The sequence below is a fragment of the Channa argus genome, chromosome 11, assembly GCF_033026475.1.
Source record: "Channa argus isolate prfri chromosome 11, Channa argus male v1.0, whole genome shotgun sequence".
Taxonomy (NCBI): Eukaryota; Metazoa; Chordata; class Actinopteri; order Anabantiformes; family Channidae; genus Channa; species Channa argus.
In genome coordinates, this window is record NC_090207.1 from 10,950,598 (window position 1) to 10,975,026 (window position 24,429).

A 24,429-nucleotide genomic window follows, 5' to 3' on the forward strand; every position below is an offset into this window, starting at 1 on the left:
TGTTTTTGCACATCAATCTACACAAAGGAGTATTTTTCACTATTGAGGACTTAAGAAAAACCACCTGGGTTAGTATTAATGGTTAGACACAAAGCGAGAAAGAACAATTACATTGTTATTATACTAAATAACAGGCCCATGAAAACTTCAACTTCTCTGTTATGAGAAGTAGGCGTCAACCTGAAAACTGAATTGCCTCTACAGCAGCTGCCTACCCAAAATATACTGTATCTCTCTGATGTTCTACCTTATAATTATAGCTTATAACTAACTTATATAAGAACAATCATTGCAGCATGCCTCCTTTTTCTTGTTCAGTGTGGAGGCTAACAAAAACAAATGAATGCAAATCTATGCATGCCTCTGATCAGCCCCTGCTGCTCTGTGGAGTCATGAAAGGCACTAGCAAGAATCTACCTCTACTTGCCAAATCTGCACCCAGGCTTTCTATAAAGTTACTCATTGGTGATTATAGAAATAATGCATTTTGAATGATTTTTCAGGAGTGGATTTAAAAAGTAGAAAGCAATGGAAACATCGGAAAACCATGTGAATTAGAAAATATAAAACAAAACAAGCCTATTTTTTTTAAAATGTATATAAATTACTACAGGAGGCTCGATCATGTAAAACATCAATTTAAAATTAATATTTATTTGCAAACATCACTACTAGAGATGCACATAGGCAAAATGAGCCATGAAAGAATATACACAATATGCTCACAAAATACCTCAAATGTGTGCAACATCAGAGCTAAACTATCTGTCAGTTAATCATATTAATTCTGTAATTCTAAATTTCCTTAAATAACAAGTGCGCTTACTCAAAAATTGTAGACTTACCCTGCTGTAAGCGGCACAATAAAAAGGAAGCGTACAAAATGGCGCACTCCGGATATGGGAACCTACAGTTTGCACCTACTGACGTTGAGTGCTGAGACTAAGTCATAACACAGTGCACAGATCGTCTTTAAATTGATCTACATATTCTTAGAAACTGAGAACTGCAGTAGATGTGAGATCATTACCCAAAAGTGGAACAGGTATTTATGGTCAGACAATATGTCTAATTTGACCCTGACAGTTTGAAGCCACAAAATGTTTTGGCAGCGGTTTTGAGCATTTTGGCAAAGTGTTTAGCAGCTCAGACTTGAAGGGGACAAACCACAGTAGGAAGTGACATCAGAAAGGCGTCCCCTCATCCACTGGTGTTTCAATAGACAGGAACAGAAACTACAGACACACAAACATGTGCATGCTGCTTATACACACACACACACACACACACACACACAGGTGCTGTAAGCATTTACAAAACACATGCAGCTCTTCCTCCTAATCTCTCGATTTGTATGGTAAACCAACAACAAACACTGAGTCTGTCAATATTTGTCATTTAATGGCATTTGTCATTTCAGGAACTAAAAATGGAAGCACTGTCAGAGAGGGAGAATAGTCATAATCAACAGAGTGGTCCATGTCACAACTGCAACAACATCCCTCCCTCCATTCAACAAGCATGCCTCTCTTATCCCTGTGTCAGATGCCATTGGTGAATAATAGGAAACTATCATCCCGGAGATTATAGTATTAAACCCCTTTCTCGCACGCCCAAATCTGGCCATATTAAAGATTTGTCCATGTAAGCTGCAAGGTAAGCAGGCCCCATCCAGTGTGTGTCATTAGGCAAAGCACTGACCCATTTCACAAGCAACTTAGAGGCTAACATGCAGTATCCTGAGCGCTAGGGTGGAAGGATTGGTCCAAGTACTCTCCTTTAAACCATGTCAGATGACAATCTCACGGATCACCACTAGGAGAATATCAAAGTGCTTCAGCTCAGTCAATCATTCCCACAGACATGTCAGGTGAGCCTTAGAAAACTTTAAATGAGAGATATGTAGGGCAGGAGAGACTGAAGGGATGTGGGGTAAAGACAGAAATAGAAAAAAGCAGAAAGACTTAGAGGGGAATGTATGAATCCGGGAGTCAGAGATAGAGAAGCTCAGGGTGTAGTAAAGAGGGAACAAATCCCTGTAAAGGATTACTGTGCATCATTCTGTCTGCCTGCTTGTGAGAGCAGAAATCACTCTCTCTGCTAAGCTTCAACTAAAAAAAAAAAAAAAAAAAAAGGCAAGAAAACAACCTGTCATATTGGCATTCAATCCCTTGCAGAAACTAGTGGATACTAGGTTTCCCCAAACCCTGTTAAATCAAAGAACAGGCAGTGTCAGCCCAGTTTTAACAAAGGCATGTTAAACCATGACTAAGTTCTAATCTCATCTTTTGTAAGAGGAAGAAAGATTCTTCCTAAAAATACTCCACTCTTTAACAGAAATGCAGACATCTGCTTTTGCAAAAGAAGTAACATGCTGTATGCTGCAGCCAAATTTTGAAGACATTAACAATAATCATGAAGACAGTAAAGAGGTTTATGGCCCTTTAGTGTTGTAAGCAGAAGCACTGAAGCTACACAAGTGAACAACACCTTTGCTGACCTTCTGCTGACTGTATGAATTCCTCCTCAACTAGTAGTAAATGAAGCAGCACTGTACTGTAGCGGCAGCATGCATTTTTAGCCTGCTGAGCTTGTAAAACATGTTAGACAATTGAATACATACATAAAAGGCAACATGTAAAACTGGCTGATGATGGTCACGTTTCCACCTGAAACCTGCCTGTAGCAAGTGGCACAAATAAAAGATAGCAACCCTAGGATGCAGCTTCTAACACACCCTGAAGTGTAAGCTGATCAGCTGCTACATAAAAAATTACAAAGTTAAGGTGTTATTTTATAAAAGTAAGCTTACCACTGATGGGCAGGCTGAGGCCGAAGCAATGGAGTTGGTGCGGCTGTGGTAAACGCCATTATTACCACCAAAACGTTGTCTGATCTCTGCAGAAGAGTGCCTAGAAGAAAACACGTAAAACACATACAGATTCATATGTTTCCGGACTCAGAAGGCAGAGAATTACAGCCACTACACCACCATCTCTTATCTGTGGGTTATTTGAAGGTAAAGTTGTATAGAAAGCATCATGAAAACCTCATGATGAACCATAACTTCTGTTCAGTTCCACCGACATGCACACAGTGTATCCTAATGAGAGACGCAACAGCAATTCCGCCATTGTTCCTACTCGCACTAGTTGGAATTGGTCAGCCATGGTGATTCTATTCAAACTATTGTTTGCTCTCTACAGAAGCACATCTCTGCTGGTTGTGTAAAGGCTTTGTCATGCGTGGCGCAATACAGCCAGTGGAATAAATATGGCGCCCAATTTAAGGGTCAGACCAAGCAAGAAATCAACATGACACAAGAACAGAGCATTCAGATATGTTGGGTAGATGGGGTTTGGATATGTGTATGTTTGTGTTTGCCTGTAGCTTTCAGGACAAAAGCGAATGGCATGAACAGAGCTAGCATCCCAATTCGTTGCACACATTTTATCTCCATGCAACACAGTGCTAATGCACTATTCATTTTTGTAATTAAATCTACCATATCATTGGCCCAACACCCAAAGCATGAACAATAACAGCTTTATTCTCTGCAGCTCAATGATGAAATGCTAGTTTAATTTATGTGTGTTAAGTACGTGTAGAAGTAAATGTTTTGTGTATTATGTCAAATTTACTGTGTGTGTGAGTGTCAGAAACAGCTTATTGCAACATCGCCACAGAGGGGCGAGGTAGAGAGCCAAAGACTTAAGCAAGCGGGTCAAATTCCCGACTCCTTCCCCTCTGGTCAATCTTATGGGTTCATTAAATTCCCTCAGTCTATGGTACAATAGCCCTATTACTAATGACAACCACAAGCCTATAAATACAGAAATGCAGCATGTCATTGTCTGTCCACACAGGCATCTCTGAACATTTACTTTATTTTAAAAGGCTTAAATGGAGACTGTGTTTAAATCAATTCCACTCAATCACATAACATGCTGAGTCAGTGCACTAACTGCAGGCAAGGGAGGGTTAAGGTATGGGGAAGTGAAGAACATACAAATTTACACAAAGAGCAAAGTCCAAAGTATGGCACCATCAGAAAAGAGACGTCACAAAACATGTAAAAACTATGTGCTAACAAATAAACAGTAAAACAATTTACATCACAGAAATAAATGTCTGCAAATAGAACAAAGAAAACAATCAAAGTATTTACATCACACACTCAGGTATGCCAAGCCAATCTCTTATCACCAGGATCAGTAGTGATGTGCAAAAGTAAATACTCAGTCCTCGCCAACACAGTTTCATAGAGCAACTTGTGTACATATATGCTGTAACTCACACTTGTAGCCTGCTCAGTACAACCGCAAGCTTCTGCCCAGTGGTTGTCAAGGGATCCCACATATCCAGGGGTGCAGTTAGAAATTTTTAGTGAGATCACCAGAGTGGGGCACATGCTCAAACTATGGTGACACATTTGGAAAAAAGTTGGGGAGAGGTAAAAAATCATACTTTGCAGGAATAGTCTGCCTGGCTGCAACTGGAACAAAATTCTATCGTGACAAAATATATGAAACCCCTTTAAAAATGTGTTTTTTCTATTTATAACATGTGATTACTCACAGCTTCCGAATTGGTGAGTTCTCTTTGTGCTGATAATTTCACAGCAGGTAGCTTTACCCTGCAAAGGTGCCGACTTATTGTTACAGTGAAATGTGTCAAATAGCACAAGCCAGTGGAGGTGACAATGGTGGCTGCAGAAAAGGAACTGAAGCTCCAGAAAGCTTTAGGTCAACCCAATGAAGAACACTCTCAGAAAAGAAAAGTAAAACATGAAAGAAAACTGTTTTCTGCTGGGTTTATTTAACTTTTAGTGAAGGCAATTTAAACCCTGTAAAGTCTTCTCTGCAGTCTACTTCTAAAGAATCATGCCCTGCTCTTTGTATAGACGGAGCCCATAACCACAGCCACTAATATTTACCTTTAGACATTCATGTGTACTACCAACACTATTACAGAATATGCACTGCATTATTACCATAAACACGCACACATTTTCTAAGTGCATGTACACGCGGGATTGCTTGCTTGCACACAGTGACACACATTTAGGTCCTGTCTGTAAAAAGATGAGGCAAGTAAAACAGTAATCAGCTCTTGCCAGCAGAGCCAAGCAGGCATTATTTCACTGGTAGCAGACACACAGCACATTCTCTTCAACTATCTTGACATAAAAACAATGCTGCTCTTGTCGGCAAAATAATACCAAAAGCAGCTTGTGTTATAAGCATAACAGTAAGCAACATCATTTGTTTTGCATCTCCCTGGATTAACCCTAATACAAGTATAAACACCTCAGAGGGACAAATACACCTCACAGGATACAGTCATGAACAATGATGACTAAAAGTCAAGACTGTTTGAACAAACCTTCAAGGTGCCACGTTTCTTAACCAAGACTGACCCAGTCTGTAAACAAAGCTTTTGTTGAAGTTGACTGCTTTGGTCTTGATCATCAGGACACAGTGCTTCAGGGCTCTGAGAATGAGCGTTGTTGTGCCGAAGGGCACATTCTTTACCACTGCTTTTTCACTTTGTTGATGTCATCTTAAAATAATTTTGAGCATATCAGCTCATATTGCAGCTCATCTGAAAAATGTATAAAAGGGCTCCCGAATATGCTAAATGTACTACACATCTTCATCATAATATGTAATACTTACTAATGTTATGTTTTATGTGTGCATATATTATTAGGCGTCCTTCCAAATTCTCCAAATAAATTATGAAGCAATATATTGAATGAATATGGTTTGGACAAGTAATCCATGGTTTGAAGTGGGCAGGAGTGGAATCTGACCACTGGCATTCTGTTACAGTATCCAGGTTACCACAGTGCATGTGGACACACTGTTTCATCTCCTGTACTGCTTGAAATGACTGAGTATCCTGATTTCTTGTATGCCTGTTTCACAGCCTTCAGATCTAGTTAAACTCACAATTAATTGCAAAATGTAAATGTTTGCACCATAAAACTATTATGAAAACATTTTCCTAGCTGAACACAAACCCTGGTCACGTTTCCTTGGTTTTTATTTGTTTGTTAGTTTTTTCATGATAATTAGAATAGTTAATTAACACTGATGAGAATAAGACTCTAAAGCAGCTGCTCCCGGGAATCTGACGTAGAGCTAAAATTACAAAAGACAGCAAACTCCAGCTATGAATCAGGGCTGATGTTTAGAGATTCAGTACAACATTAATACGCGTCAAGGGCACAGTTTCTGCACTATTATCCTGTTAGTAAAAGAGATGAATTACATCAGAGTTCATACGTTACTAAACAAAGCTAATGTTTGTACCAAAAGTCAAAATCTGCAGTAGAAATCGCCTATGTGAAACATCTGTCTGAAAACATGTCACCGATTTCAATGTGTAAACTCACTTTTTGTGCTATGATACTGTCATAATCACCAATTTTGTTCCCACTGTCGCATTGTGCTAATTAGATCATCCTGTAAGGAAAAGAAACGAAAGCTTCTTATTCACATAGAAAGGACCAAAGGACCATTTCTTTTTATCAGTAATCTGAATACAGTACTCTTTGTTAAATCAGCTTTGTTTGAGTTCATTATTTTAGATATATGAGCTGTCAAAGACACCATCAGTTATGGACAATCATTTAATGAGAATACTACATACTGCCAACTGTTCTGGCCTCAGGGCTCATACACAAGAAATTTCATTGTGGGTTCCGATATAGAAAAAGAGGTTGGCCCCTTTTTTGTTTCGTCACGCTCTCTGTGGCAGGCCGGCACTCGCTGCGTGTGCAAACTGCATAAAGTGTTTTCCTGTCAGCATTTCTGGAATCACAGGCCAAGCATTCCTCAAACTGACTTTGGCTCTAAAACTGCATTATCACAGTTTCTCAAGGCTACATATCTAAATCATACCCCGTCTGACAGCCACATCAATTATTCAACTCATGATTGTCTGTATTCACTCATCAGGCAGGCTGCTCAAGCCAGACAGATTATTATTTTATTTTATCAATTATTACTAAGTCAATCAGTTGCCTCCTTTACTTGTATGTTATAGGCTAAAAGAACCCCCTCTTTCTTTCATAGATATTCTCCCCTTCATCTAAGCCACAGAGGAAACACAGGAAAACAGAAAGTGGTGTGATACACATGACATGGGGAGGAAAGCAGACCACAGGGATGCCCCCACTGTGTCTCATACTATCATATGTCTGCAGACTTAATGGATCTTACTGCTATCAGCACCATCACGGCTCAGCTTCCTGTCAGAGGGAGGCATACACAAACACAGCGGTCATTTGGCAGAACTTGGGTCACATGCGGCTACAAAAGAGAAAAAGTTTACTTTTTCTGGAGTTTGAATGCTTCAACCACATGGTGAGGTGGTAACAATAACTTGGTGGCCCACCAAACATCAGGAGAGTTAACAGATGTCATTAACTAGAGCCCAGAGGAAATCAGATGCAACCTAATCCAGATCCCTCGGCCCCTTAAGAGCACTGAACAACAGAGACCCCACATCCACAGCTGTCCTCACACCTGTTACCATATGCTAGTTAGCAACATTATACTCATCAACATTCAGCTACTTCAATCTACTCATTAAAGCCGACATCTGTACTGAAATGCCACATTAGTTTTTTGCCTTCTCATAGATACTTTTCCATTCCCCTTTTTTCTGCTGCTTGTGAAGAAACACACATTTCCTGATTTGAAACTGCTATGAGCAAAAAAAGTGAAGTGAAACCAGAGTCACAGTGTTCATAGTGTGCAGGATTTCCCTTCGCAGTCCATCCTGATAGAGAGATCAAGAGACGAACTATAGGACAACATATAGGATACAGAATGGGGCGGGTAAATAAACAGCACTTTTTTAACCCTCATTTGTTTGAAATGCACCGTTGCAAACACTCAGACAAACAGGAGTTGGAATATTATTTTTTCTGTCTGCATGGCAGGTTTTTCAGCTTGGCATGCAGACTGCATATCTAGGTTTCAACAATGTTCCTCTTTTTCCACGTGGCCGGTCGGTGTCTAGTTTTTGTTGTTACAGTTTTCTAGGTTGTTCTCTGCCACATTTGACATTTTTGCAGTTTATGACCAATATACCCACTATTTAGGTCACACGGTGTCTTCTTAAAATAACATGTGCTGTTGGTGGACTAGAGGTTTAAGATGCTGACCACGAATTCACAATAAATGTGCCAATAAATATGGCCAGGGATCATCATCACATGCAATCATCACCTGTCCAGTCTCACAATAGCAGAAAATGCCCTGAACACATATATTAATGAACACATTATCTGATCTTTATACCTTATACTTACTGATACTAGACGTAAAATGTTTATTTCCATGATGAGTTGTTGACATAATAGGGTGTATATGTACTGTACAAAAAAATCACCACAAAAAAACTAAACACATAATAGACAGCAGGAAATATTTTAAATTTTTCCCCGCCGCTGCTAACAGAAATCACTGTCAGTGAACATTTAACACTATAAAACTACGCATTCCACAACACTGCGCTTTGCTTAAGTACAGCATCTTCTAACCAGCCCCCTTGCTGGCTCATCACTAGATTCAGGCTATGATCCAAGATCCCTCTCATCCCTCAGCAGCTGAGCTCAGCTCTGCACAGTGTAGCACAGCAAGGAGCTGTGATTTGTCCTGGCTATTAAAATCAAGAGTATGGCACATTGACTGTGGAGTTGTTTAGAGGATTTCACAATTAAAAAATGTAAAAACCCTTTGGACAAGACCTGAAGCAATTAAAATATGTGTTAAACAGTTCATCACAATTATCTATTTTGATCAGGTATTAGGCTAAGAGTATTTTTGTCCAGATTTTAAACTGTCAGAGGGACAAAACAGATATTTTAATGGGCATTTCTCACTACATCCTAATAATCTATAGCCAAAACATTTAATCAAGATTAATCAAATCAAATTAATCACAAGGTTAATCCATAATCTAAACAAACTTTAGTTGGAGCCAGACTTGGGGCTTCCTCCAGAAACACTTTGTGGAACTACATCAGTAATGATTTCTACTTTATGAAGTTTTACATGGTCTAAAGTTGCAGTGTGGAATTTAACAGTGCTAAAAGTGCACCCACGCTGTCTTTACCTACTTCCCCAGAGTGTATGAACTCCAGTGCACTGATAAACTGCAACAACACCGTGCAAACAATTTACAACAGGACACTCAGCTTGACCTGCAGTGCTAATACAGGAGAAACCTTACATGCCTGTTGTGCTAATCATAGCATGTAGTTGTGTATTTGTTTTCAGGAGTTGTACTACAGCAGAGGCAGGGTGCACAATAGATTCCCATGTACATACTTCCTCCACACCTGGTCAGAGTCACAGCAGGAACTATGACCACATCCCTGCTCATTTATAGCAGCTCTAAGGGCCAGTCAGCTCATACACAGGATATCATCATATTAATCATACTAGACATAGAATCAGCATCCTCATGAGGAGGAAATGAGACTGATAAACTACAGATTTATCGGCCTGCTTTAAAAAAAAGTCAGTTTCTCTTCCTAAGATTATCAACTTATGTAAGTAACAAGCCCACAAGAGGAATACGCTCACTAAGCTGTTCCTATTAGAAGGTTTTCTTTTCAAAAAGTTAAAGAAAAGTTGGCTGTTAATTATCCTGCGGGCTGCTTTTTTCCCCCGGAAAGAGTGAACCAACCTGCAGCATTAACATTCACAACATGTGGCTGCCTGCTCCACTGTGTTATCCCCAGCAACTGTCAAGACTCGGCTCCCACCCACTTCTCCGGGCAGGTAACCAAGACTTTACATTCACTCCAGAACCAAACCTGACAGCACAACAACCGCGGCTTCCAACAGGGGACATTTTTACCTGTTGATTTTCAGAGCGAAAGCCCGTCGGTCTGCGCTGCTCAGAGAGGCCATATGCGAGTCTGAAGTCCAGTTCGGCGGCGCTGGCTTTGGTCTTTTCCTGCGCACTCGCAGCCTCGCTGTCACCGACGCACCGCTTCTTCCAGTCACAGCAGCTCAACTGTCATCTCAATGCTCATCTTGGCAGGAGCGGCAGCGGATTTGGGTGGAAACTTCCGCATTTGATTTGAGGCATCCCGTACAGAGAGAAGGGGGGGGAGAAAGAAAGAGGGAGGAAGAGAAAGAGGGAGGGAGGGAGGGAGAGAAAGAGGGAGGGAGAGGAACCGAGTGGGAGGGGATGATGGGACCGGCTGGATGAGACAAGCGCGCTCCCTCGCTGCCGAGAGAAGTGTCAAGGTCTCCGTTTTTTGTTCTGTTCAAACATGCTCAGTGTTTTCAGTTTGACGGGGAGTTTAGTGACAACGAAAGAAAAAAAAATCCAGTTTGAAATGAAATAATCCAAACCAGACAATTGAATAATGGGCCCTTGGTTACAGACTTTCCAACATCCGTCCTGTCAGGAGCAGGACCCCCAGAATGAGCGCCCTGCTTGTTTCCTTTCTTTCTGAAACTCTTCTTGTGTTTTATGCCTTTTGGGTTGTTTGTGTCACTCTGTATTATTTTATTTCCCCTGTCTGGAAAACGAACCCGTGACTCTGATAGGACAGCCCCTTTAAACAGAGGCTCTAACACAAGCCCCATGACCCCTGGGGCTATGGGGGCCTGATGTCACCACCTTCTCCGTAGCTACACACCACGCTTCATTAAACTTGAAGTAGTAGGCTAGTATTTTGGAAAATACTTTTCTTGTGTTTGTTGTAAAGAGTGCCAACAATTGGTCAGCTCAGGTTATCACAGAGGGAAACAAGTCTGGCTCTGTTGAAAGATTGACTTGTCTTGTGTGAAAATCTGTTCCTCCTTCAGATAGTGTTTCTCTACTGTTTCCTGTCAACCAGTTCTCATTTAAGCATGACACAATAGACCTTTGTCACAAACTACTTGTCTCAAGCACAGGTGTAACTAATAATAACAACTGTATTGAGTCTAAGTGTGCCATTGGTCCTGACCTACTATTACATGCTGGCTTTGTTTGAACCCTTGTGCAACGTCATCTCTTACATCATTGCTGAAAGATTATATTAATTAATCTAAAATGTGATGAACTGTATCATGGAACTCAGTACTCAGATATAAAACTGCTTTTCATTTTGAGGATGCTATGTGGTAAATACAATTCCAGTGACTTTATGTCTAATTTATCTATATTTTTCACACGATGACCTTTGCTATGCATTTTATGTGCATTATTTCTTGAAAGAATTATAGGCATTATAATGAATTTATGAATTCTTTATTTCATCATTGTTTTGATTATGTAATTTCTTATGGCATTATTTATGATGCAAAGGAGAGATCCCTTTAAAAACAGATGTATCAACATCCAGGGTAGGTGTTTACAGTTGAAAGGCCTCTAACTCCACCTAGCCTTACACCCCACACCTATAGCTTTTGGTGGCAGAAAAAAAATCAGGAAAAAAATATGTTATAAGCTTTGTGTGTAAATATGTGTAGATACACCTATACATTGACAACTGTGCTCTGCTGCTGATTTTACTGGGTATAAAGCACCGGATTAAGCAGTAAGTTTACTATATGATTTTGTTGGTGTAAGGTGATATTCTCATAGCTAATTTTCTTTTCATTAACATCTTGCATGGAACATACTGTGGACTGGAGCGTAGACGACCCTGAACTGGTTTCTTTCGCCCTCTTGTGGTGGACACTTGTCAGCACAGAAGGCTTAGTTTGCACCGAGAAACAAAATGTTGTGTACGTATTATGAGCAGATACATTTGTAATTGTTTATTTATCATCGTCGGGTAACACCATTGTTAAGCCTTTTAATAGATTTTTGTTGTGTGTGTGCGTGTGTGTGTATATCCCTAGCGGTATAGCGGAACCAACTTTGTGCCTCATGATTTGAACGGAGTCTTTACTGTGTAGCACGCCGTCAAAACGTAAGGGCACAGTACTCCAGAGCACAACAAATCCGTGAAAAGGTAGTGTATCAGCATCTACACCACCAAATATCAGGTAAAACCAGAGAATATTCTTCTACTTCGCGCTGTAGTGAACAGAGCGGGTTCATTGGTATTACTGAGTTCTAACATTTTGGCTAGTGAATTTCTGTTGTTTTTCTGTACTTTTCTAGTTTTGACGTGCACATATTTCCATATAAATATATTTTTGTTTACATAATAACCGACGCATTCATATGGTTGTTGGCCCTATAGCAGTGTCATTGACTGGAAAGAAATAATTGCCAGGTCGTGTCTGCATACTGATTTATCAGCCCGCATCTATCTTGTATCTGTGTAGACAAACTGTTTTTTGTGGTATGGATGGCATGGGGGTGGAAGAGGAGGAGGATGATTGTCCTGAGTTGGTGCCCATCCAGCCTGGTCATCCTACAGAGCAGATTCCCGTCACCATTATCACAGGCTACCTTGGTGAGGGGCTATCAGTATTACTCCCAGCTTTAATAAGCTTATCACACATTTGACACTGCATCCTCTGTTGTTCTGTTTCAGCAGTTAGGGTTATCATACTTCCACCACTTACCAACCCAGTGTTTTCTTTTTGTTTGTTAGGGGCTGGAAAGACAACACTTCTGAACTACATATTAACAGAACAACACAATAAGCGAATTGCTGTCATACTCAATGAATTTGGAGAGGGTAAATATGCAATCAACTCAATACTACAAACTGGTTGTCAAACTGATTGTTGTGTTTCCAGAGAATTCCACAGGAGTGCAGCATGACAGCATTTTAAACTAACCCCAGATGAGCTTGTACATTTTCACCATGGACCACAGTTAGTAAAATGTTGGGCCTTATACTTTAATTCAATGTTTTATTTTACACATCATTCATTTATATTGTCAGAAATGTATATAAACTGTCTTATGGTCAGGAAATGTAAAGCCATATAGCAACATAAGCTATATGGCTTTGATATTTCAGCAGATTTCTTGACAGCAATATGACATCTGTGGTACAGACTTCTCTGTCTTTAAGCTGCTACTTTTCCTCTCACTGCAGGTAGTGCCCTGGAGAAATCCCTTGCAGTGAGCCAGGGAGGAGAGCTCTATGAGGAGTGGCTGGAACTGAGAAATGGCTGCCTCTGCTGCTCTGTGAAGTAAAGAGAATAACTATTGTCCATTGTCACAATAGAATAAAATCAATATTTGCTTTTAACATTTAAATTAGTCTTTATATGTATACATATAGTCAATTTTACATTCACTAATTCACTAATTAACCTAAAATCACAACAACCTAACTGTTTTTGGACTGTGGGAGGAAACCGGAGTGGACTTATATTCCTTAGATTGAAATCATATGTATGTTTATGTTCTATAATTTAACAGGGACAACGGTCTTAAAGCTATTGAGAACCTTATGGAGAAGAAAGGAAAGTTCGACTATATCCTATTAGAAACTACAGGACTCGCTGATCCAGGTAATATGCGTTTGCCTTATTTAATCAGTGCCCTGGACAGATTTGTTATAAAAGAATATAAATTGTTCCATTATAGTCAGCGATTTCTGTAATCAGCATTGCACATAACTAGATCTTGTAATCAGTCATGTACCCTTTTTGATTTGGGCTGTGTTGTTTTGTTTAAATATGGAACTCGATCAATTATCACAACCAACATCTGATTTTTATATCTTTAAATAACCCTTTAATTACTTTTGTTAGTTTTAAGTTATTTAGGAGCAAATTGTAGGATCTTCTGTGTCTGTGGAAGGGCACTAACAATATGATCTACATCTGTATCATAATAATCTGCAACCGACTGTTATGGAATATTTTTATTTTAACCCCTGGCATGGGGGAATGAATAGACAGTTATTTGCCTCTTGTGAAAACTCATGGTGTCACCAGCGGTTTTACCAGAAGGTGTGTGTGGGATGGAAGCTGCAGGGGGACTTGATTCTTCCAGCTTACACTGGCATCTAACAGTCACCTGACAACCTGTATTTGAAATAACCAGTTAACCAAATTCACGTCATCCTTCTCACTCTGCTTGTCTTTGCTAATTTTTTTAAGTTTTAAACAGCATTGATGCTTTGGCAACTGAAATACAAGCAAACATTTTTAAAATAGTCTAGTCTAAACTAGTAACACTGTACTGTATGGGAATAATCTTTGTTTAAAGTGTTTTGTGGTACCTGAAACTAACTGTTAGTACCAATGACAATTTCTGCCTTCACATTTCTTTGTACAGCCCACATCAAAAGCAAAACATTTTGTAAGTCTTGAAGACTACTTGTGTTGCTGTGACAGAAGCATCCAAGGGTCTATTTTCATCAGGGCAGCCAAGAAGGAAAAAACTAGTTGTCCATTCAGCTCTCAAGTTTGAATCAAGAAATCAATATTACGCTATTACAGGGTGAGGACTGTGACGATCAGGGTATGTCGCTAAGTGACAGGTGTCAGGAGGTAACGCTGTGAGCAGACACAGACCACTTGGCCTCACAGACAGAGCCAACAGAGCGCGCTCAGACTGAGGTTGTCCTCACTCCACTGCTATGTCGTTGGCTGAGACGGGCTTGTTATCAACTAGGACAGGCTTGTCATTGGCTCTGGCAGGACTGTCAATCATAAAAGCTCCCTAGGGGATTCTCCCCTTCCATTCAGGAAGAGGTTGAATGCGTTATGTGAAACATGCCACTCAAAAACAGTGTTTTCATTACGCAGCCATCAAATATTTACAATGCTTTTTTATTCTTGCTTGGCAGTTTGACAAAAGTGCATTATGTGAACAAGCTGTGGCTGGCAAGGTAACATAGGGTCTTGTAATAACCAGAGCCACAGGAAAATAGAAACAAACCAAATGTACCAGCTGGAGATAAACAATTGAAAGGTGTCTGATATTGGTTTTATCTGCTTCACAGAGTTCAGTGAGACCAAAATCATACAGGGTTTTGAAAGTACAGCTTACACAAATACTTTAGATGCATATGTCACTAAATAAAGTAACCATATCTACTTCTGAATTGCTTAATTTATTTGAAGTACTTTAATTTATTTAAAATTATTCTGCAGTGATGGTCCTACATACCTTTTTTGTAAGAAAATGACATTTATCTGTTTTTGTACTGTTGTTCAACCAAAAGGAAGATTAAAGAGTCGCTTTGCACTTCAAATTGTTTGTGGGCATCTCTCACTATTTTATTTTATAAACTAATTTCAACATTTATTGATCCATTGAAAAAAATATTCAGCAAAGAAATCAGTAATGAAAATAATCATTACTTACAGCCTTAAATGTATTGAAAAAATATATTTTTGTTATTGTTATAGTGAGTGACTGCAGATTAGTTCAAGAAAGTTTATTGGAATACTTATATAATGGGAGCTGAACATTAATTATTTGTATGTACTTTACATTATCTGTCTTTTCCTTGACGTCTTTAAATGCCATCTCTTATCTTTTGGCAGGAGCTGTGGCCTCCATATTCTGGGTCGATGCAGAGCTCGGCAGTGACGTCTATTTGGATGGTAAGGTATATGTAATGCTACAGTGTTAGTGCTTCATGCAGTTATTTAGTTTTAACTGTCCTGTGCACAAAACATAGTTTATTAAACAGTAGTGCAAAGATGCTACACTGATAAATTGGGTTGAGCTCAGAGGGGCAATATAATTAAAGGACAAAATTAACTGCTGAATGGGTCTTTTCTATAATGTATGTTTCAGGATTTTCAAAGACATTTGCTGTTTAAAGCAAATATAATATTTATGAAAATTGGCCTATAGCAGCTCCTATTCCAGACGTTTGACTTGACCAAATGGTACCTGCTGTGTTTGTAGGGATGTCTTATTTTCTTACTTAGTTTTCTGCTGTATTGGTCTTTGCGTGCAGCTCATTCTTTGCACTACATTCTCAGCTGTCTGCTCTGTTGTGACAGGCGAGCACACCAAAAGTGTTCTTCAGATAACTAACAAACAGACACAGCTAAACACCACAAGGCAGCTGCAGTTTGAAAAAGTCATGCAAAGGTTGTAGTGATGTCTTGGATTGACTTATTTCCAGTGTCTTGTCCTTCCCAGGCATCGTCACGGTCATTGATGCCAAGTTTGGACTACAGGTATGTCATATGAATGCTGCAGTCCTACCCAGTGTTGAGGCTTTGCACGGCACAGAAAAATATTCTACAGCTGACAAAACTCTTTAGTCAATTTTTAAAAAATAATTTGTAACATTTAATGGTTCCAAAAATGTGCCTTTTCATTCATTGATTATACGTAATTGAAGTGTTCCAGTATTGAAAAGACTTCAAGCATCTTGTTGCTGAACTTCAAAGCATATTTCCAGTATTTGATTCTGAGCAATAACTAAATAAAGTGTCTTCACATTGTGACTTTAATGCCAAGATAAGCTGTGAAACTTGTGGGATTGTTCATAAATCCCAAGTGCAAAGCCACACACACACTCACACACATCCTTCCCTCCCTGTGGTACTTAATAGGAACAGGACAAGTGACACCTTAATAATGGGCTCTAATTTAAAGGTGTCATGCTCAGTGAGGTGACACATTTCGTAGCCTAGGTGCTGTTCTGTCCTGAGAGGTGAGAGAGATGGCAAGATGAAGGAGACAGAGAGGAGAGGATAACTCGTAGTGAAGGAGTAATTGATATGAGAGATGTGACCATTGTAATAGGGCTGTCACATCCTCTCATCTGCCTCTCCTCTCATCTGTCTCCTGAAATTTCTGTCAGTCCTAGGAGTTGCAGGTTAACTTTGGCCTTCCAGACTCTGAAAGGCCTTTGTCTCTCCACGCAGAAGTTGTCACATAAAGGCAGCAAAGGTCTATTCCATAGATTTTTATTTAATACATTTTTGTCATTTATTGCTGCAGAGGTAAATCTACAGTGATTCGGGCTGTGACAAATTCATGTCAGATTGACACACAGGGGTCAGGATCCAGATTAACACCTCCTGCTCTGTCTTGTTATTACATATTAAACTGTTTTGGAAAACTCCACGTTCCCAGTCCGAGCCCAGGACACCCACAGGAATGAAAGGAGACCTCCTGTAGTTTCATGTGTATGCAAAACTCAGTTCACACTGATAAAATACAGACTTTTCTTTTATCAATTTATCAGTTAATTTTTTTGTTATGTCTGTTGCATACCTCATTATTTTCTTAAGAATATATAATATCTTTGCCTTCTGTAGCAATTAACAGAGGAAAAATCAGATGGACTCATCAATGAAGCAGCCAGGTATGTTTAATTCAGTTTTTTGTCTTTGTTTATAGTTTAAATTAACAACATCAATCCTAATAATTATTGAGCCGTAGAGATGCTAGAAGAAAAGCCCCTTTGGTCAGAGCCAGGCTAGGTGCTGGTGGTAGCTTTATATCTACCACACGGAGACAAGATTTATTAGAAAGCAAGTGAAGTGTATTTTCCGAAATGTTGAGCAATTCCAAAGACTAAACAAACCGCTTTATATTTACCCCACAAGGTCTTATAACATGCTATTGGCCGTACTCTTGCTACAAGCCTGTTGTGCCTCCCTTGGCGGTTTGTCTCTTCCAGCAGCTGTGTACTGTTGTTGAACAAATGCACTAAAGTTACATGACCCTTTGCATTCTTGGTCCTTTGTTTGTGTTTTCACCTCTAAACTAAACAGTGCTCAGCTCCCATTTGAGTTTGACCTCCCATGAACACATGCACACATACACAAAGATGGGAGATAAGAGTTTGGGTTTTCTGTGTTAGACTGAGTAGAGATTGAACAAACACGTTGGCCTTTTTTCCTGATGTTTGTTGTTGTCTAGATCGTGAACAGCGTGTGCACCTGCAAATTTGTGATTGAGAAGTGGGGATATAAAAACAAAATTGGATTTGATGTGACTCATCAGACAAACATAGTTTGTTTTGTTGTGCTTAATGTCTTTGCAGACAGATTGCTCTTGCTGACCTGACCATTATCAACAAGGTAGATCTGGTAAATGAGGAGGAACTAAAACAAGTTCGAGACGTCATCAGGTCAATAGCATACATTTAAAAAAATCTAATATCTGGTCATTAACCTGTGTATGTACATTTTTGACATTGTAATATTACATTTAGCTTAATTTCATTGTCACAAAGAACAACTATGTAGGATGCGTATGGTTGTACAAATGAGGTGTAACTTACTAATATTTTTTTTCTCTATTCAGGTCTATCAATGGTCTTGTCAAGATTCTAGAAACCCAGAGATCAAGGTAACTTGATTTCCTAAACAAAAACAGAGTCATTTTGTATTATACGTCATGTAGTGCTTCCATGGTCGGACTCCCTGCTTAGTGTGGTGTAACAGATTAACTCCACGTGCAGCTGTTGCTCAGATCTTTGCATCAAAGGCAAAGCAGTTCAGGCGCGACATTTCTCAAGAGAAACCTCCAACGCTCCCGTATAAATACAAACACCAAACCTTCAGTGGTGTCCAGTTACTAACGAGTCTCTGCTCTCTTATCCCAGGTATTCATGTGTCAGAGAGTGTGTGTGCGTGCAAATATATCAGACTTAGCAAGCTGTGGGTTGTTGGACTCAGGTGGCATCTGGCTAACACAAGCAGTGTGTTTCATAGAGTTCATTCCAGGGTGAGGAGATGAAAGACACTGTGCAGCAAGGGGTTAATCGGAAAAACATTCCCACAACCTTTTCCCTGACTCAGTTCACTCAGTTATGTTTAATGTTAGTTTTAGCCATATTGTGATGGAAGCTAATGTTTTTTCTTAATCTGTTACCTATTATGGAAATATTATATTTTAAACAAGAAAAAATTAAATCAGTCATTTTCCACAGGGTGGATCTCTCACAAGTTTTGGATCTGCATTCCTTTGACGATAAGGCCGGAGTCCAGTGAGTTATGTGCCTTTATGTTTCATGTACACGTATTCTTTCAGAAAAGTGAAATTGTTTTCAGAAAGACAAATTTTTAATACAAAAGGCCATGTTTATATTTTATAAATCCTCCTAAAAACTGTTATTTGAGGATTGTGACCCATGAGTGTACGGAGTGGGACATTTTACTGTTTTAACTCATCTGTAAAATAGTTCAAGCTGGGATTTGTAAATTACATTTTAGAAATTACAACATGTTTATTTCCTGGAAAACAAAAAGCTTAAGTTGGTTATAACCTTCAGATTATCATTAGTGTATGTATATATAGTGCATTTTTTTACTGACACAGACAGGAAAATCAATACCCCTGACTAAATCAGCTGATTGTGAAACAGTATTGCGCTTTCTGAGTTTAGTAAAGACATTAAATTTAGTGAGTGGATGCATGAATGGATGGCTTAATGAAAATGAATACATTTGTGACGTATGCCATATGTGATTAGCCATATAAATTGCCATGAACACATCTTTAGCATTTTTAAACTTGCAGTAAAAGATCAAAAGCACACTTTGACTGAACTGATGATTGTTGCTAGTCAGTCTGAAGTGTGGACCCAGCAGTCTTTGATACAGTTGCTAACCATGTTTTTCTCTAATTAACACACTCTTTTATTGAGCGTCCCCCTGTTACACCACAGGGTGGTCATCATATTGTATCCCCTGTAGAATGTCATTATCATGAATAGGGTCAGTGTTCATCCCTTCATGTGAATGAAATGGGCCGTGGTGTTAAAGCTCTCTTACATGCCCTCAGTCTCTGTGACCAGCTGCAGAGGATTAGAGCTGTGTGTGTCCACTGGCTCCCGAGGAGACCCACTTGTCCCAGCAGATAGCTCCTTTCCCCCTGCCTTTGAGACTCCAGGCTCCTCCTCTCCTCGATCCCATGCTGGCTGTTTGAAGCGGCCCCCTGCTGTTCTGCTTGTGTGGTACTAACAGCACGCAGGGCTCAAGCTGCTGGACGCAACATTTAGCCTTCTTGTGAGGTCAGGGAGAAGGCCGGGGGGTTGAGAAGGTCTGATGGGGAGAACAACGGCTGAAGGTTGTTTGGGGGAGGTGGTCAGTGTTTTGTAGGATTTAACTACCATCTCTAAAGTTTTCACAGGTCCATTCACAGTTGTGTCATTAGGTTCTGATACAGCAATACACTGCATTATACTGTGAAACAAAACAAAGAAAAAATCCGCTCTTCTTCTGCAGAACAGAGGAAGGAGATGGGTAAAGCAGTAATAAAGCTTAATTACATTACATACGATGGCAATTTTGTTGAACTTTTACTGTACGTTATCAGGGAACATCATTTTACCCCTCCTGAAACAGAAGTGCGGCTATAAAATCATCTGTACAGCCTAGAAACCACCAAAATGGCTTCTTAAAAAAGTGTGTGTGTATTTTAGGTTGTGAGTCATAAAGTGCTGTGTCTAGTTGTGAAATGTTTACCTTACCTCTTTGTTTCATATTTTTGAGAAGAATCTTCACTGATTCAAAGGAAAATATATACATATATATTTTTGAAAAAAGGCATATTGTTGCCTTCTATGGAAATATGCCTCATTTCCTAAATTATCTTGTGACCATTATGATTTAACTTACAGGTTAGGAAAGGGAATGAAGACATTGAATATTTTTAAAATGTTTTTTGGTTTACTGCATTCGAAAAGGGGTAACAGTTGAACATATGCACATTTTAAAATTGCAATGAGTCTTATTTCTACATTGGTAAAAAAATTTATATATATGATGGTTTTGAATTATTTCTCTCATCTAAAAGTCTAGAAGAGAGGCTCCGGCTTGTGAAACCTACAAAGCCTCATCTTGACAAGGTATTATTTGCTAGCTTTGTGTTCCTTCCCTATTCTCGCTCTTTATGTACCTTTTAAGTTTTCCTTGTTTTGTTTGCTAATTTATTTCAACACATCATTTCCTACAGGACAAAGGGAGGTCAATTGTCCTGTAGCAAAAAATTGTGTCCTTCATTCCCCCAGGCTATGACACTGTAGTGAAAACTCCCTCCCTGCTTTGCTTTTTTGTGTGTTAAGATCAGCTGAAGGCTTTTGATGTTTTCTTTTTACCCCACAAATAGGCCCAATTTCAGTCACACAAACATAGACATTGAATCACTCTTCTTCAGTAGACTAGGTGCACTGTGTTGGCTAGACTGACTAGAGACTTGGCTACATTTTATGGCTTTGGTCTGGATTGAATCCAGATATCATAAAATGTTTTAACAGACAACATTTCGCCATTTTATTAAAGATTTAATGTCAGATGGGAACGGCGGATCTCTAGCGTGCCATTTTATAAAGGGAAATTTAATATAGTCCTTAAAATCCAAACATTAACTAAAAACCCAATTTTGTCAATAAAGGTGAAGACTATTAGTTTATTTCTCCCATACTGTTACTTTATATCAGGTTTTCAACCAAATGACCCCTTGCCACAGTTACATCTCATCTCGTTTTTAGTCGTGATTTATACCCATGAACTTTTATCACAGGATGAGGAGAGATGAGGGCTGTTTGTTTGGGTAAATAATGCCATTGTTGTCTGTCTTCTCCAGGTTGTCTTTCCCGCATTAAGCTCACCCGTCCCGCAAACAACCCCACCTCTACCCCTCTCCTCCCTTCCTTCTTCCCCATGTTGCTCTATTCATGTAAATGAGAGTGCTGTTATTCTGTTGTTATACCAAATGACAAGGAAGTGTGTAACCTTAACACTTTGACACAACCCCCCCATATATCTGGAAAGCGACCTTTTAATGTTGTAAGGATGTATGAGGTGTGTGTGTGTGTGTGTGTGTGTGTGTGTGTGTGTGTGTGTGTGTGTGTGTGTGTGTTCAAGAGAAAAAGAGACAAAAGGGCTCAGGCAGAGAAAGAGGGGTAGCTGTGTTTCAGGTGCCATGTGTGGCTTTTGACACAAGCATTGAGAATATCGTCAGCCAGGGTGTAAAAAACACTTCCTTAGTTTAATGGATAATGGATATGCTAGTTTCAGTAAACCAAAAATAAATGTTAAAATGCATTTTAAATACATCTTAGACAGCAGTGCCATGTAACAGTAAACTGTACCTACAATTTGTGTACATGTACTTATCTGACAGTTACTTTTTACTGCACAGATCAAGATATTTTGCATAAGACAAACATATAATATATAATGTGTTTACAGCATTGCTAGATATTTAAAGACCCCAAAATATATAAACAATATACAAGATTATATGTATTATACGTAGTTACATGTATTTGAGTGAGTGAGTGATAAATGGCATAGTTTTCAAAACTACAAAATGTTTTCTTTTTCATAAACTTTCACCATGTCTATGTGTCCTCCTCAGAGTATTTTAACTGTGACTTTTGAAGTAGCTGGAGATCTCTCTGAAGATGCCTTGAATGTCTTCATCCAGGTACCTGATTCGGATCGCCACTGCTATTACAAAATAGCTTTAATACAATACTGTCCTATGGAAAGTAAACACTCATTGCCTCATTTCAGGATCTTTTGTGGGAAAAGATGTTCAAAAACAAAGAAGGGCAACCCATGACAGTCATCCGGTTAAAGGTACAGTAGAGCACAATAGTCCCTCCAGTGGCAGCAGTGATCGATAACAGCTCCAAAGTTATGTGCATTAATCAGTTTCCAATGCTCCATTCAGTGTTGGTTAATGTATCACTTGTGACTCATGTGTTTTCAGGGCATAGTATCATTTGCAGGTAAAGCCCACCAAGTGATGCTTCAGGGGGTTCACGAGTTGTACGAGCTGAATGAAACTCCACAGCTCTGGGAGGAAAACCAACGAATCAACCGACTGATCTTCATAGGTCAATATAACTTTTTTTCTTTGCACATTTAAACATTGTCATGCAAGCAGTCAGTTCACTGAGTTGCTTTATTTCTTGACAATATTTTATTAAAGTTTACCTTCGAGTAGTTAATGTACTGATATCTGTGTAATGGGAGCAGCTCATTACAGTTGCTGTGTAAGTGACTTTTACCAATATGTTATACTAGAAGTATGCCCCCAAACTTAATTTAAAGCTTTAAGTCTTATGCTAACACCAGCTTGCATATTGTTGCTTTACCATTTATTTATAATTTCACAGTAGTAATGTATCAGTATGGTTCTGATTCTTTAATAAATCTATAAAGTTCTTGGCTGTAATAAGGCATCGTAAGGCTTCATGATATAATTTCTTTACCATTTTCTCAAAAGTAGAGACAATATTCAGCAGAATCTTTTAGGGCTTTAGGTGTAAATAGATGTGAAATCTGTACACACTTCTACGCTGTCTGTTTCAGTCTGCGTAGCCATGCTGTGCTAATGCTCCCCTTTGTATCCATCCTGTTTGCAGGTAGGAACCTGGACAAGGATGTTCTACAGGAACAGTTTGTTTCTACATTGGTGCAGGGTGCAGAGAGAAATTAGCTATAAGCTCTTCTTATCATCAAAACTGTTGATTGTGGAGAAGAAGTCAAGGTTTGGCCATGTGTAAACGTGGAACAGTGATTCATATTTAAATGCTGTAAATACCCAGGGATGAATTATGTCACAGGGTATTATGCTTACTGTAGTGATTAATAAAGTAGTATCAAATATGATAGTTTGTCACTGCTTCAAATGCTACAGTGTAACAAAGGAAGAGTGTTTTTGTTGTTGCAGTGATTGAGATAAATGCTGTGTGATGCATTTCTCTCCCTGACCTGACTTAACCTGTATAAGTAACCTTCTAAAAACCTAATATATGTACAGAAACAAAGGTGCCACAAAGGGCCTGAACATACTGTAACTTTGTAAATGAAACAATCACTCTTTTGTTTCTGGCTTTAACATCCTATGTCTTTAAATTATTAAAATACAGTTTTTTTTGTGAACATGTTATTATGTAACTTTTCTAATATACCTAAACCAAATAATGCTTTTAATCATTACTAAATTTGGTTCTTTCTGTCCAACAGCACATTATTAACGTAACAATAGACACAATGCTTTAAGTGGTAAGTTTGTAAAAAAAGACCTCCAAGAGCATTAGCTATTTTGTTTTTATTGAGATGAAACCGTGAACAGACTGTTCAGTATAGCTGATATTTAACAAGTTAAAAAAAAAACAATTTTGTAACACGATATTTTTAATAAGTTGTTATTATTACTTGTTTCATTTCGTTAGTGCCATTGTAAAATGAATCTTTGAAGACCCAAATTGTCCCTTGTTATCTCCATCTTTACCTAAGTGTCCGCTTGTAATACCCGACAAATTACAGTCATTCTGTTTTCTAGTATTTGTTGTTATTGTTAAAGTCAAGTGACAACCATCTCTCACACAGTAGGCGCAGTCGGGTGAGGAAATAAGTGGAGTTTTATCCAGCTTGATCATTGCAATGGAGATAATTTAGCAGCACATAGCCGCTGTTGGACGCGTTTGCTTTGAGGGTCGTTCTGCTTATTCATCCCTACCGCAGAGCCGAGCAGAGCCCTGTAGCCTAGAGCTCATCGTGCAGCTGAGCTGTTTCCTACCTGATTCTGATGCTGATGACCTCC

General features: G+C 39.0%; 2 protein-coding genes across 7 annotated transcripts in view; one reads left to right on the forward strand and one right to left on the reverse strand.

The window, feature by feature from the left end:
• The window catches only part of dock8 (dedicator of cytokinesis 8), a 45,758-nt gene extending 35,626 nt beyond the window's left edge, over positions 1–10,132 (reverse strand). For 4 of the 5 annotated variants that reach the window (XM_067520092.1, XM_067520094.1, XM_067520091.1 and 1 more), the window contains exons 1-2: positions 9,883–10,132; positions 2,813–2,912 (exon numbers count right to left, since the gene is read on the reverse strand). In XM_067520092.1, coding sequence (XP_067376193.1) covers positions 2,813–2,912; positions 9,883–9,935 — 153 coding nt within the window. In that variant the 5' untranslated portion in view covers positions 9,936–10,132. Of the gene's footprint in view, positions 1–845; positions 1,070–2,812; positions 2,913–9,882 lie in introns of those variants that run through there. The other variant, XM_067520095.1, reaches the window with a different exon arrangement.
• Positions 10,133–11,591: 1,459 nt separating this feature from the next.
• cbwd (COBW domain containing) lies at positions 11,592–23,772 on the forward strand. 2 transcript variants are annotated; one of them, XM_067520097.1, is made up of 17 exons: positions 11,592–11,750; positions 11,868–11,980; positions 12,300–12,430; positions 12,572–12,658; positions 13,025–13,121; positions 13,354–13,445; positions 15,435–15,494; positions 16,045–16,082; positions 17,175–17,221; positions 17,906–17,992; positions 18,169–18,213; positions 18,797–18,853; positions 20,665–20,716; positions 22,231–22,299; positions 22,389–22,454; positions 22,588–22,714; positions 23,246–23,772. In XM_067520097.1, exons 3-17 carry the CDS (start codon positions 12,319–12,321, stop codon positions 23,317–23,319), a joined length of 1,110 nt encoding a protein of 369 aa, XP_067376198.1. In that variant the 5' UTR covers positions 11,592–11,750; positions 11,868–11,980; positions 12,300–12,318; the 3' UTR covers positions 23,320–23,772. The 2 variants fall into 2 exon arrangements, with proteins under 2 accessions (XP_067376198.1, XP_067376197.1); XM_067520096.1 differs by having other exon boundaries at positions 11,593–11,750; positions 11,868–12,014.
• The last annotated feature ends 657 nt before the right edge of the window (positions 23,773–24,429 follow it).